The following is a 14,283-nucleotide window of genomic DNA, read 5'->3' as shown; positions in this document are numbered from 1 at the left end:
ACTTAAAAGCCAATTCTGATTTAATTAATTCGCTTAGCGCATAACTATCATGCACTAAGCGAATAATCAACTGCCTATTCTTTAACTATCCATAATTCGCTCAACGAATTGTTTTGGTGCGCTGAGCGAATACTCATCTTTTTAACTCAGCGATTTAATGCTGGCTTAGCGAGAAACATCTGATAGCACTCCACTTTGATGTATAAATTCCTGTACAATTTACTATACATTTTCCTACTACATATACAACTTTTTCTATAAGGAAACACATTAATTCATGAATAAATACAAATTTTGAGCTAATTAATAAGTCTGAAAACATGTATTTTTCATACTTACCAGGTATTGTTCAAACAATACACTAAATGTATTCTTTTTTGCATTTTAAACTTGTAAGTGGATAAATTTATTAGTTTTTGAATTAAAGTTGATTTTGAAAGATTATGTAGAATGATTACTTTTTCATAATTCATTTAGAAAATTTGATTCTAGATTGATTAATAAAAATTGTAGGTTATTGTACTTTTTGCTCTAGCACATTTGAACTTAAATTCATGTGTTGATATATAGTTTTTACTGTTTTTTTCTTAAGCTAAAAATTTGATGTTGTTTTTATCAGAAGTCATACATCGATTAAAGATAAAACAAATTTATAGTATATAAATGGATACAAATCGCATCTTACAAACTGATTTTGTAAAATTGATTTAGGCAAGTTCACTTCTTAACCGTCTTATGAGATAATAATGATGTAGAGTTTGGATGAGAAGAGCAATATAATGGATAAAAACATAGGATGTTTAAGGTATTGAATCGAAAGGAAAGGAAAGAGAAGAAGTATATTAGTGATTCCTTGGATACACTAAGGACAAATGTTTGAAGCTCCATTGTATATCCCCTGGACACAAAAAGAAGGCAACCCCTACCTCTTCTAAATCTTTAACAATAATGTCATCTTCACTTAATGTTTTTCATACCTTATATAGTACACAGTTTTATTATTTTTTATGTATAAAAGTGCTGTGGTGAATAAAGTTGTACAACTTCTTATCACTATTCGTAGCATGGCTTAAACAAGACAGTGACACAATGGCTAACTTTATGAAAATACAGCAAGACAAATGGAGCCCCTCCTCACGTTCCTGTTGCCTATCATGTTTTTTAATTAATTAATTCTAAACTTTAGTACTCCATAAATGTTAACCACTTTCACATTGTTTCACTCCATAGCTAGTTTAGCACGTGGACTCTCAAGCCCAATATTTTACTAGGGCTACTTTTCTGCTTCATCATCCAAACCACTAAGTTCAATACCCCAATCAAAACAAAATGAGAAGGAGTAAAACAAAATGATCTTTTTTTTGAGTAATATAAATTTAATTATATAAAAATCAACTTTTTAAAACAATATGTTTACAAGTTTTCTTTTTTTATACGATTGATTAACTTTCTCATTTCTCATTTTTATTTAACATGTGATTCTTAAACTAACATTCAGTTTTCAATATAAAGCAACATAAAATTTTAGTTTTGTTTGGTGGATCTAACTAAAAAAGGTTGACGGGAGGATACAATACCAATAAGATTAAGTTCAATATGACACCATTCCTTATTCAAAATATTAAGACAATAAGTTAATATGCTTTCACTTTTATATACGGCTTTATTTTTTTATATTTATTTAACGTAGGATTTAGATTCATACTTAGATTCTCAATGTTGTTGTGTGTTTTGTGTGTATTTGTTATGCATTGTTGCAACATTCTTCCATAACATCCTATGTTGTTATAATATAAGTGTTGTTGGGAATGTTGAATATATTTTTTAAAATTAAGAAAAAACTTACAATTTGTATATGATATCTATGTCCCATGTATCTATGTTGTGCATGAAAATGAAAAAAATTACCCAGTTTTCCCTTTTACTTTGTAATGGCAAAGTTTGGACCACATTGATTTTCGGGTCATGAAGGGATGGAATTTACTTAGAAATGTAGGCCTGATTGGAATGGAAATGTGTACGAAAGCACTTGAATGAAGTAGGTCCAGTTACAATGATGACTTTGAGTATGGAATCCTTTGCACCTTCCTTCCAAACTATGGACCCATGAATAATATGTGTGTTTCTGCTTAATTATTGATTTGGATCATTCATTGCTCAATTTGGGCCTCATCTCTTTTCTACAAAACACAATCACACATTTTTCTTTCAACCTCAAAATCCCACACATTAATTCCTTCAAAACCTCAAAACCCACCATCAAAATTTCCTTTTGAAACTTCTTTCTCAATGGTTTGTGTATTAAAAACATTTATATTTTGATAGATTTCATTTGGGTATTGTTGGTTGGAAAATATCTTACATATTTCTACATACCCCCCCCCCCCCCCCCCCAAAAAAAAAAACCCTAATGATTCCATCCAACTTTACCTGATGAAACCAACCATCTTGTAGACTTATCTGATCACCAACCACTGAAATTTATTCCATTCCAGTGTATGTTGTTGGTTAACTGAATTTGATTGGTTTTCATTTTCTTTCTTTTTCTCCTTAAAGTGAAATTTTTGAAGGCCCACTTGATCTTACATTTACCGGCTAAACTGCTTGAGACATTACACTTTTCTCCCTTTTTCTCACTAAAGCCACAACTCTAGCATTCAGCTGAGGCTTTTTGGATGGAGTGAGAAAATAGCCAACAAACTCAGTGCACTATGCTATCAACTATACAAAACCCTCTTTTCTTTACAAACAATTGATGGTTGCTTATGCATACATTCATTTTCTTTTCCTTCAAATCATTTTCTTCCTGAGTACTACATGATTGATCATGATGGTAAAGGGAAATATTCAATGAACAAGTTTTTTTTTTTCTTTTTAGTTTCAATTACCCATTAATTTAGTATAAAGCTTTTTAATTTTGTTGATGGAAAGCTATATCTATACTTGGAAAAGAACCCTAATTGGAATGGAGGATCTTGAATTTGGAAATTTGGTTATTTAAAAAGACATATAACTAAACATGATAATCACATGTCAAGATCCAAATAACCAAACCTATATTTTTGTTTTGTCCTTCTTTCCATCCTTTAATTTTTTTTCCATGTTTTCTTAATCATTCCAACACTTTTGCATAGAAGTCAAGGGTCATAATACACTCACAATTCTTACCTTTCAAATCTAGGGAGATTCTTCTCTTGGTCCTTTCTTCATCAAACTTTCAAACAGGTAACAAATAGTTCCCTATAACTTTTCCCTATTCTTATCCCTACAAGATATATAAAGATCTTTTATGTTATGTACAAGCTATGGTAAAGAAACATTACAATGCTTTTATTTCAAAACTTAAAAACGAAGTTCATAAAGTTTAAGATCATTAATGAAAATTACAATTTTGACGGATGGAGTTGATATTTTTGTTTTAGCATTATATAGAGGGAAAAATTATATTGTTGTTTTTTATTTTTCTTTTTGTACATATTACTTTTTGTATGAATTGACACAACCCAATTGTTTTTATTTAATATATTTATTTTTACTGATAAAAATACAATACTTTTATTTTAGGCAACACTAAAACATTAAAATAATAGACAACCATTTATAAATAATTTTAGTATCAATGAGTTTAAAACAATTTAGAAAATATTAATTGCTTCTGATTTAGTTTTTTTTAACAATAGGTTCCTTGAATCATAAAACTCAACTGTTTAATTTCTATGTACGTACTGCCCATGTGAAATGATTTAGGTTGTCTATTAATTAAAAAATCATCGTTGGTATTTTTTAGTTAATTATTGTAAAAGTACACAAACAATGCTAATTTGTAATTAGATATTAATATAAAAGTTTATTTTTTTAAATGTTGGAAATTTGACATAGTTATCAGTGTCTCAAATCCTAGAATGCAGTACATATATTTATTGAATAACTTCCCTTCCAATTAATTTTAAGCTGAAATTTAATAAATACAAACATTTTTACTCTATTTTTGTTTATATTGCTATAAAGTTCAAAAATTATTATCAAAACATGAAATAGATAATTTTTAAATCTTGTAAAAGTTTGTTATTAATAATTGCCACTTTCTAAAACACAGTAAGGTGTAGCATTACAGTTTAAAGCACATATTCAATTATTGATGTGAAGTTGGATTGACAAGAGTCATTTTTATTTTAGTTTTAGGTATGAAAATCTTGAATTTAATAGATAAAGTTTTAGTATTTTTTTTATAACAATAGGTTAGAAATTATTTTCTATTTATTTATGTATAATTAGTGAAAAGATTAAAAAAGTTTAACAATAAATCTATAACACTTGTCTGATAATTTGTGATAGATAATAGTGAGACAAGTTAATTTTATGGATTAAATTTGTTATAGGGATCAAAGGAAATTAGGTATAATATTTTTTTTATAATATTTGTAATTTCTACCAAATATTCTCATATCTAGTGTTCAAATGTATCTTCAATATGAATGCTTTGTGTCTCTTTTTGAAAACCTTTTCTTTTTCACAGATACTAAAAATCTTTTACTTGCATCACTAATTGATAGAAAGCTCAACTGAATGAATACATATTTAAGTTGAAATGATGTTACATTTGAACTAGTGTAATTAATTTATTAAAAACACTAAATAAAATCATCCTTACATGTTTTAAGAGTGTAATATTAGACAGTTAAAAACATTTTGTAAAAAGGATGAATTTACCAAAATTTCTATTCCCATCTTATGGATTAACTTAAGGATAAAATGGACTTTTGGTTATATATTTTAAAATGTCTAAAGCAAAATTTTAGTATATCTAAAAAAATAAATTATATCTACTTCGGTTCTTCAAACTTTGTAGTGCACATTTTTTAGTCCCCTAAACAAAATCTAAACTTCTTGATACCCCTCTATAATTAAGATACTTAGAGGACCCCCAATGATTTATTTGAAAATTAGAAAAAAATATTTTAAAGGACTAAAAAAGTTATACTTTAAAAATTCTCGAAGAATCAAAACTGTATTTTATTACCATTTATTTAGTTATCAAATATAAGCTATTTTTTTTATTTCTTATTATCATAAACTAAAGGTGAAAATAGTTCTATATATGTCTTATACCAATGGTTATGTTAATATTACGTACCAAACATGGTTTATTTTAGTTGATAAATGATAATAAGTTTTTTTTCTCAGAAATATAGTCATATTTTTATAATTTCTAAGAAAAAGTTTAATTTTTTATACCTACAATGCTTTTTTTTCGTATTGCTCCTTGTCATTTTTTCCTGGTATTTTTTTTTCGTTTTTTCCTTATATAATACGTAGATTATTTGCTACTCTTTATCATATTTTTCAAGGGAATAATTCAAAATGCACATAAATTATAGGCTAAATACAAAACAATAAAGACTGAAAAAAACCAAAATTCAAATGTTTTAAGGAACTGAAGATAAAACATAATTACATTTAAGTGAAAATACAATATTATTTAAACTATAATAATATTGTACTTAAATTAAGTAGTCTCTGAAGCTTCATATCATAACATGTTCATAATAAAATATTTATTAAAAGAGATCACAACAACAAAAAAAACTTTAAAGATTTGATCCTTAACACATTTGATAATAGATTATTTTGGTCCAGTTGAAAGAAACTGGTGTGTAATTTCTACTTAACATAAATATTTATTAGACAATTTGTTCCTAATTGAGATATTTCACATGTTAATAGTAGTAAATACTCAAATTAATGAAACAAGTAGTAAGTTGATTGATAACTAAACTTAATTGATATGATTGATGGTACGTAGTTAAACCAAATTTATGAAATCATTTGAATTAGTGTACCATACAAAATTTGAATTATACTTATCACAATTTTTATAAAGTCATACTAAAACATTTAAAAGGAAAAAAGGAAAAAAGTGTTACTTAATCCGATAAGTTAGGTAAAGATTTTGACTAATTATAATAAATAGAGTTATTCATCTTTATTTTTTTTCATGAGTCTAACATAAATGATCAATCCTACTTTTAATTTTAAATTATAAATTAATAAATTTATAAGTTTTCATTCTTATATCATATTTAACTGTGTTATTTGAAATTTAGATTTACATTTGAATTTTAAGTTCACATTTTGATTCTTACATACAAAATACTAGTCAATATAAAAGAAAAAACATGATATTGGTATTATCTCTCTCTCTCTCTATATATATATATATGTGTGTGTGTGTGTGAGAAGTTCATCAATGTTTATAGTATTAGAACTGTGTGTAAGGGATTTAGCTCGAAATGTAATAGGATATCCTTGTTTTACGGGGTTATGTCAATGTGAAGCCAGGACAATTTCGGTGCAACAAAGCTGTATCTATGGAGGGGTCTTTTTCCTTCTTCTTTTTCTTATTTTACCCTCTTTTCCCCTTCCATTATATCTATGCTAAGGTCCTTCTAAAATGCTTATTGTTCTTCTTCTTCACTACATCTTTATCCTCTAAGATCAATCATATCAAGACTTGTCAAAACTAAAAAAAAAAGAAAAGAAAATCTCAAAACATGCCACTTTGGCATATTTAAATCAATTTCATAAATTTGTCAAGAAGCTTGTTGTTTAAGAATAGAAGAATAGTTCATTTGTGACTACCAAACCAAGCAATGATTGATAAGCTGGAAAATAGAGAAAATAGAAAATGAAAATAAAAATAAAATAAAAAGTATATATGCTAGGTTTGTACATACACAGCACTCAATTAACCTTGCTTCAATTGTTTTTCTTTCCCTTTCAACTTTTTTATGATTTGTATTGTATATTGAGTAAGGAGCCCTAGCATTCCATGTATGTTTTGTTATTTTGGCTATGCCATTCACATGATTGATTGCATCTCAATACCAAAGAACCTACACTCTACTTTTGTTTTTTGTTTCCTTCTTAAACATGTCTATTATATGTTCAAATCTTAAGATGTTCAACTATACTATCACCATTTATAAGTAAGAACTGTTTTCTTTTTCTTTTTCTCAATATTATAAAATTCAGATTTCTAAGTACGTAACCTAAAAAAGAAACGAGGCATATATATTATATCATTTTGTGTTTAATCTTTTAATGAAGCATCTATCCTTTTTCTTTTGATAAAAAGTACCACTTCTCTCCCTTCAAAAAAGAGCCTTTTTTCAAAAATTTTTTTTGCCACTTTTTAATTACAAGTTATTCAAATTGTCCGTTTTATTAATTATTTTCATAAAAAAATATAAATCTTTAAAATTTTATCGTCAATAAATAATAATACTGTAAAAAATATAAAATAATAAGATATATTTATTATTTCTCCAATGAAAACTAGAAAAAAATACACAATTATGTAAACATAATATTTTGTACATTTTTTTATAGTTTGGATTAATTCCTAAGACCCTTTAGAATTATAATTTTTTATGTATCCATATTCGACTTTGTATATAAGTTACGACATCTAAATGCTTTTTTTTTATTAATTTATTTGTTATTAATGATGAAAAAAATGTAAAAATAAAGGTAATATATCTATTTTTCTAAAGTAAAAGTGAATCTTTTAACATTTAACTACCATTCTGGTCTGTAATTTCTTATATCTTTTGTCAACAACAACACAATTAAATCTGCATTTTAAATGAACACACACACTTTATGACAGCACAGGGTTCATAAGATCACGATATGAAGAGAAAGTCGTCCACTAAGTACATGTTTGGAACCGTTTTAAACCTACTTAGACAATGGATTTTGAAAAAGAAGATTATAGTACTGAAACAACATGCTATTTTACCCTACTTTTTGTTTTTATTTCCTAATTTATCGAACAAGAATGGGGAGAATGAGTGGGTTGAGATAGCAAAAGGGGTTTGAAAATCGAACTCAACCCACCCACTAGGAGACTTAATGTGAAGTGAGCCAGGCAAACTTACACTAGGTCCCCTCAGCCAGAGAGACACTGCAACCTTCCACTTTCATAATAATTGTACAGCAATTTTGTGCACCAGCAGGTAATAGTGGAGACTGATATGTATGCTGAGGCTAGCAAGCAATTACATAATCGCAGGAGAAGAAGAAGCACGTGGTCCAATGAGAAAAGGAAAAAGCTACACTACCAAAACAAAATAAACAAATTAATACACCACCCTTTAAGCTATATATGGCTTCTCATAAACATCTTTTTGTATCGATTCTATTAACCCAGTTTATATATTATATGATTGTACAGATTTAAGAAAAAGTGAAGTTGGTAAGGAATGAGGAGATTGAGTGCATAATGTGATGTAGTTAAGATGTAACAGTGTTTGTGTAAAATATATGAAGAGAGGGTATGATGTGTTATTAATGTGACTAGTTTGAAATTTTTTGGAGACAGATGTGGGGATAGAAAGAACTGGAGTGTGTGTGAATGTGACAATGTGTTGTCCTTTTAAAAAATATTGGTTTTGGAATTGTTTTTGGGTTTGTTATATTTTGACAGTAGAGGCAATTGCTTTGAAAGAAGGAGGGTTTGAATGGTCTCTGCATATATGGAAAGATGCTGGTGGTTCTGGTTCTGCCTTAATTCTGCTGTGCTGCGCCCACTTGGCTCTGATTCTTATGCAAGAGACGTGAAGGTGATCATCATGAATGGAGTTTGTTTGTGTCTGTGTGCCTTTGAGAGGGACGACTGAGTCCCTGCACTGTCATTAACCCCTTACAACAGTGGCACTGAAAAACATGCAAGCTGCTTTTCATTCACATTTATAAGTCGCCAGAATAGTTGCACAGCCCAAAAGGAAGGACACTCTCTCTCTCTCTCTCAGTCTCTTTCTCTCTCTCTCTCTAAATGGATATATATGTATATATGCATGTAATGTATGAGTGAGAGTGAGCATTCAGCAATGACTATGACACTGCCCTTGTATTCATTTTCTCTCTGAAGCATTTGGTCTCCCTTTTTATTTTTGTCAGTACACTTCTTTAATGCTCATCAAACAGTCTTCTCCGTTTTCTGCCCTACGCAACAAAGATCTACACATAGTCCAAACACAAAATCCAAAACAACCAAAACTTTAGGGTAGCAAATTTTCAGTGTTTGCCCCGACCCCTTATTCATTGCAAGAAAACCTATATTTATAATACTCACTCTACGTATATATATTTAAACTCAAACAACCTATATATATATACATTAATTTGTAAGTACATTGTGTGTGTGTATATATATATACATCATTACATATTGTACATCATATGTACAATACTACACATTCACACGCTCACGCCATAATCATTACACCACGGACGATATTAAATAGTAATTATTATAGCTAGAAAGAAAGGGCAACAAAGAATAGAAGCTTAATCATGTAATTAAACCAGTGAGAAACCCTTTTATCATAGTCTGCATTTATACCAAATTTAATTAACAAATAACATGGCACAATAAACTGCAAGTTACACGAAGAATTACACTCTTTAATTTCTCCATCACGTGCGCTATTATACTCCCACTTACATAATCAACTTCACTCACCTTCACTTCACTTCACTTGGTATACCAATTCACAAAGATATTAGCGTTGCATTGGAAAAAAAGGGTATTAAGTATTAACCCATAGAAAGGAGGACATAGAAAAATAAAATACAGAATAAACTTTAGAGAGAAAGATGATGTTGATGAAGATGATTATCTCTCAATAAGTAGAGTTAGTTGTCTTTGCCATGGTCTTTTCCATTATCGTTTTCAACTTCTCCTCCTTCTGTGGTTATAGCAGAAGACACGTAGCTCAACACCAAGGAATTCTCGTCGGGGGTTGCATTTCGAGCTTGGAATTGTTGTTTGCAAGCGTGGCAGGTGATTTGGAGCATGGTGGAGTTGATTTGCTTCATTGCATGTTCTTTCAAGGCGTAGGCCTTGTCGAGTTCGGCTTGTGCCTGTTGTCTTATCCTCTTGGCGTTTGTGAACTCTTGTTCCGCAAGTTCAATCTGCCTCTTGGCTTGTTTCCTTGCTTCCTCAGCATATGCTTTCTCAGCCATGGCTATCCTCAAGTGTTCCCTTGCTTGCTCTTGAACCCTCAATAAGGCCATGTTGGACTGCTTCCCATTGTTGCTGTTGCTGCTCTTCTCCGATGAGTTCCTGTTTGATTCATTTTTCTCACTCACATCCGATGACCCAATTGAGAGTTGCAAATGGGTTGAGTGGTTCTCGTGACGATCCCTCTTAGGTGATAATGATGTTGATATTGCAACATCAATGGGGTTTGCAACGTTTGAACTGTTTTTGATGTTGTTGTTGGTGGTGGTGGGAGTTGAGAGTTGGAGATCCAAGTTGGGGTGGATTTTGTTGTTCTTGGATGAGGTTTCAGCAGTGGTAATAGCATGAGCAGTAGGGTTATTCATGAAAATTGTGGGTGGTTCTGTTGGCTTTGGTATTATGATCCTTGTTGGCCAAGGAGCTGTGCTGAAATTGGTTTCACTTGAAGGACTTGGGCTTGAGGCTGTTCTAGAAAGGCACGCAGAGGGTTGAAGTGGCTGAGATTCTGGCCTGAGCCTCCCCATGTTGCAAGCATCTTGGTGCTCAATGAAACTCTCCACCCTATGAGATGAGAAAGAATATATACATACAAACAGTTGTTAGAGTAACTATTAGCCTTGAACCACTCAAAAGGGTTTTGCATAATGATTCTTGTTTGTGGGTGTGAAGATGAGCATTATATAGAGCTATAGAAAGAACATGTAAAGGAAGAAAGAAAAGGAGACAAAGGAAAAAGTGGACATAAAAGGTGGTTGAAAAAGGTCTTTAAAAAATGGTGGGGGAAGAGGTTCCGGTTTCCACTAAGTAAAGGACAAAAGAAAGTCAAGAATTCATGCCATTTCTTAGATTTATGATGCAGTGTGGTGATTGAAGAAAATGCAACAAGTTAATCGCATGAATGATCACACAAAGCACAAAGATGCTTAAAGGTGTTGGAATGCAATTGTAGAAGGAAAACTTTGAGCCAACACACAACAGTTAATATGTATGCGACCAACGGAAAACGGAGCATTGGAAACCGTGTTACTCCAACTGTCAATGAACAGTACTAGCTCGTGAAAAAAAAAGGATTGAGGTTCCATCAGTCAAATATTTTATTTTCTTTTTTCTTTTAATTATATCCTTTAGTTTTTCTACCTCCATTGTTCACTTTACATTCCATTCCAAAAAATATATTTCCCTTTTTTCAAGTCAAATCCCAAGTAAAACAAGAACCCTCCCAAGTTCTGCTCAATCGATACACATTCACGAGATTCAAAAATGGTGAAAGTAGAAAACAAAAAGAAACCTTGTACATATATCACATGAAATAGCTAGATACATAGATAGAGAAAGAGAGAGAGAGAGAGAGGAGAAAAAGCAATCAAAATCAATCCCACCACCCCAAATTTTAATACTGAGAGATAGATCAGTGTTTTCTTTGAAAAACTTATTATCAAATTGTGAAAACCATTTGGTGAATCATGCAAGAAAAGCAAAAGAGATTAAAGAAATGCTGATGGGATAATGAATCAATAAGAAATCTTAATGATAAGCAAACGAACCTGGAGAAAACGCGGCCACAATCACAGGAGTGGCCCCGGGTACCGCAGGTTTTGAGATGTGCTTTGTAATCAGACTGCACTGCATAGCCTTTGGAGCATCTTTCACAGACCCATTGCTTGTGATTGCTGTGCTTTCTCCTGAAATGCTTCTTTATCCCAACAAGATCACCCAAGGCATGACAAGGGTCATGGTGCAAACAAGTTGGTTCAGGACACACAAACACTCTCTTCCTCACCACCGGTGTCTCCCTCTTCAATAGCTTCCACGGCACCTTGTGCCTCCTCCTATGCATCTGAAGGTTCTGGTCCCTCTGGAACCCCTGGTTGCAGATCTCACACACATAACGATCCGATTCCAGCAAAGTCTTGGGCGAGAGGGACACCACCTCTGCATCTGGATCTGCACATATACAACCAACCATAATCAATTACCATCAGCTAAAACATATACCAGACATAAAAATAATATATATAGATATACTTATATCCTCTTTCAGAGACGGATAAGGTAACTATGAGTATGCACAGAATCAAACATATTATTGAAAAACAGCAACGTGGTTTGGATTTGGTGTTATATATGTATATATAATATAGCTGGTTTTGATGAAATTGATTAAAGTGAATAAAGTGAAGAGTGAGGAATAGCAAAAATGGATGATAATTGTGCACCTGGAGTTCCTGCGGGCCTTCTCTTCCTTTTATTAGTGGCAGTGGCATTTTCAGTGCAGGGAAAAGGCTCAGAAGTGGGAACTGACGATGGAGATAAGTTATTGGCTAACATGGTACACTCTATGGGAAGTGGTTTGATGATGTGGTTATAATATGGTGTGTGTGAGAATAAGGCCTAGGAAGAGAAACGAGAAGTGGGTATGTTTGTGTCTGAGGCTATGTTGGTGATAGAATTAAGGAAGGTAGAAGAAGAGATGATTGGGGTGAAGAGATTGAGGGAGAGAGAGAAAGATGAAAGAGGCATAGAAAGATAGATAGATAGATAGAGGAAGAAGAGAGAAGAGAGAAGAGAGAAAGGAAAAGAAAAGAAAAGGGTGTTTTTCTTTTTTTCTTCTTCCTTTCGGTTTCCCAGCTTTCTTTTAAGTTGCTTTTAAAGTTTCAGCTTTTGCATCAGCTTTCTTTCTTTCTTTGTATGAGAAAGCTTTTTATTTTCTCTCTCTGGGTTGCTCTCTTCTCTTGCTTGGTTCCAACCCTGATGTTGAGCAGGGATTGTCTGTAATAGCCCTCCTTAATAAACTTTCAAAAAGAGAGTCTGTGTGAGACCCAATCACAATGCTCCAAACTCGATCCCACAAGCAGCTCCATGGGCTCCATTACAGAAAAAGAAATATCCCCACAAGGAAACAAAACCCTCATAATTTCCTCACACAGTAATTTTTTTTGCTTTGCATGCATAAATACAGGCCAAGCCCCCCAATACACACGTAAGCTTCCTATTCTGTCACTCTCTCCTTCTCTCTCCAACATCACACACTCATATTCTAATCCCTGTTATATCATTATTACACACATTTAATAATGGATTTTCACTTCCGTATACTTTCTTCACCAAGCCAAAATTATGAATTTCTAATTAGTTTAAGTCATACAAAAAAATTAAACATCATAAGTAAGTACATCGTATTAAGGTTCATGTTTCATTAGGGTTGTCTTTCTAATCTTTTTTTTTTACAAAAAAAAAATTCATAAATGAAAAACTACTTATTTAATAGAAAAATTGATGTTCAAAAAGTAGTGAAAAACAACTCAACTGGAATTAGTTTATGATGCAATAGATATATACAAGCAATCAATTAAAAGGGATGTAAGAGAGTCAATATAATCATCATTTACTTAATTATTTGTCATTGAATAATAATATATGGTGTTTTCTCTAAGAATAAATTTTCATAATGCTAAAAAATTAATTGGGTTTGTAAGTTTTGAGGTATCACTAAAGTGTGGTGAGATTAAGCAGTAGTAGTATAGAAAAAACAAACATTCATTTTCATTAATGTATAGTAGCATAAATGAAGGTTGTTGTGGGAATTAAAGTTATGAATGTATATCATTTATGTATAAACTTTTTTTGTCACAGTGCCAACTCATTGAGATTTAAATTATGAGTATTTAATATTTTGATCCTTAATTGAGAGGAGTATCTGTTGAAGATATAGACGAGAGTACCCATACTCGTAAGTGTGCAGAAGCTCTAATTAATTTCACTGGAAGCAGCTTTTATAAAGGTGATAATGAGGATGTAAAGTCACCCTCAAAGGGCATTGTAGTCAATGGGGGTCATAATTTTTTCTGCTCAAGATGCTTTGCTTTTTGGTAAAATGGTAGCATCAACTTAACAGTGCCAGGTTAAAATTACCAACATTCTCTCTTCTACCTCGTTTCCTTCTCAACATTCTTCAAATTTCAAATATTTACGGTTACCTTCATTTTACCTTCAGTTCAACACCATATATGTACCCAAGAAAAACACATATTAAATATATATATATATATATATATATATATATATATATATATATATATATATATATATATATATATATATATATATATATATATATATATATATATATATATATATATATATATATATATATATATATATATATATGTGTGTGTGTGTGTGTGTGTGTGTGTAACATTGGTGTATTTATATACATTATGCCAAAACGATACTTGTACAATCTCATTTATACTTCA

General features: G+C 31.1%; 1 protein-coding gene across 1 annotated transcript; it reads right to left on the bottom strand.

The window, feature by feature from the left end:
• Positions 1 to 9,358: 9,358 nt before the first annotated feature.
• On the bottom strand, positions 9,359 to 12,791 carry LOC108343830 (zinc finger protein SHOOT GRAVITROPISM 5). The gene is made up of 3 exons (XM_017582227.2): positions 12,244 to 12,791; positions 11,572 to 11,971; positions 9,359 to 10,588 (listed from the first exon to the last, which is right to left on the bottom strand). Exons 1-3 carry the CDS (start codon positions 12,353 to 12,355, stop codon positions 9,700 to 9,702), a joined length of 1,401 nt encoding a protein of 466 aa, XP_017437716.1. The 5' UTR covers positions 12,356 to 12,791; the 3' UTR covers positions 9,359 to 9,699.
• Positions 12,792 to 14,283: the final 1,492 nt, after the last annotated feature.

Source organism: Vigna angularis, chromosome 8, assembly GCF_016808095.1.
Source record: "Vigna angularis cultivar LongXiaoDou No.4 chromosome 8, ASM1680809v1, whole genome shotgun sequence".
NCBI classification, from domain to species: Eukaryota; Viridiplantae; Streptophyta; class Magnoliopsida; order Fabales; family Fabaceae; genus Vigna; species Vigna angularis.
Note: the sequence above shows the minus strand (reverse complement) of the source record. Positions and strands in the feature narration are given on the sequence as shown.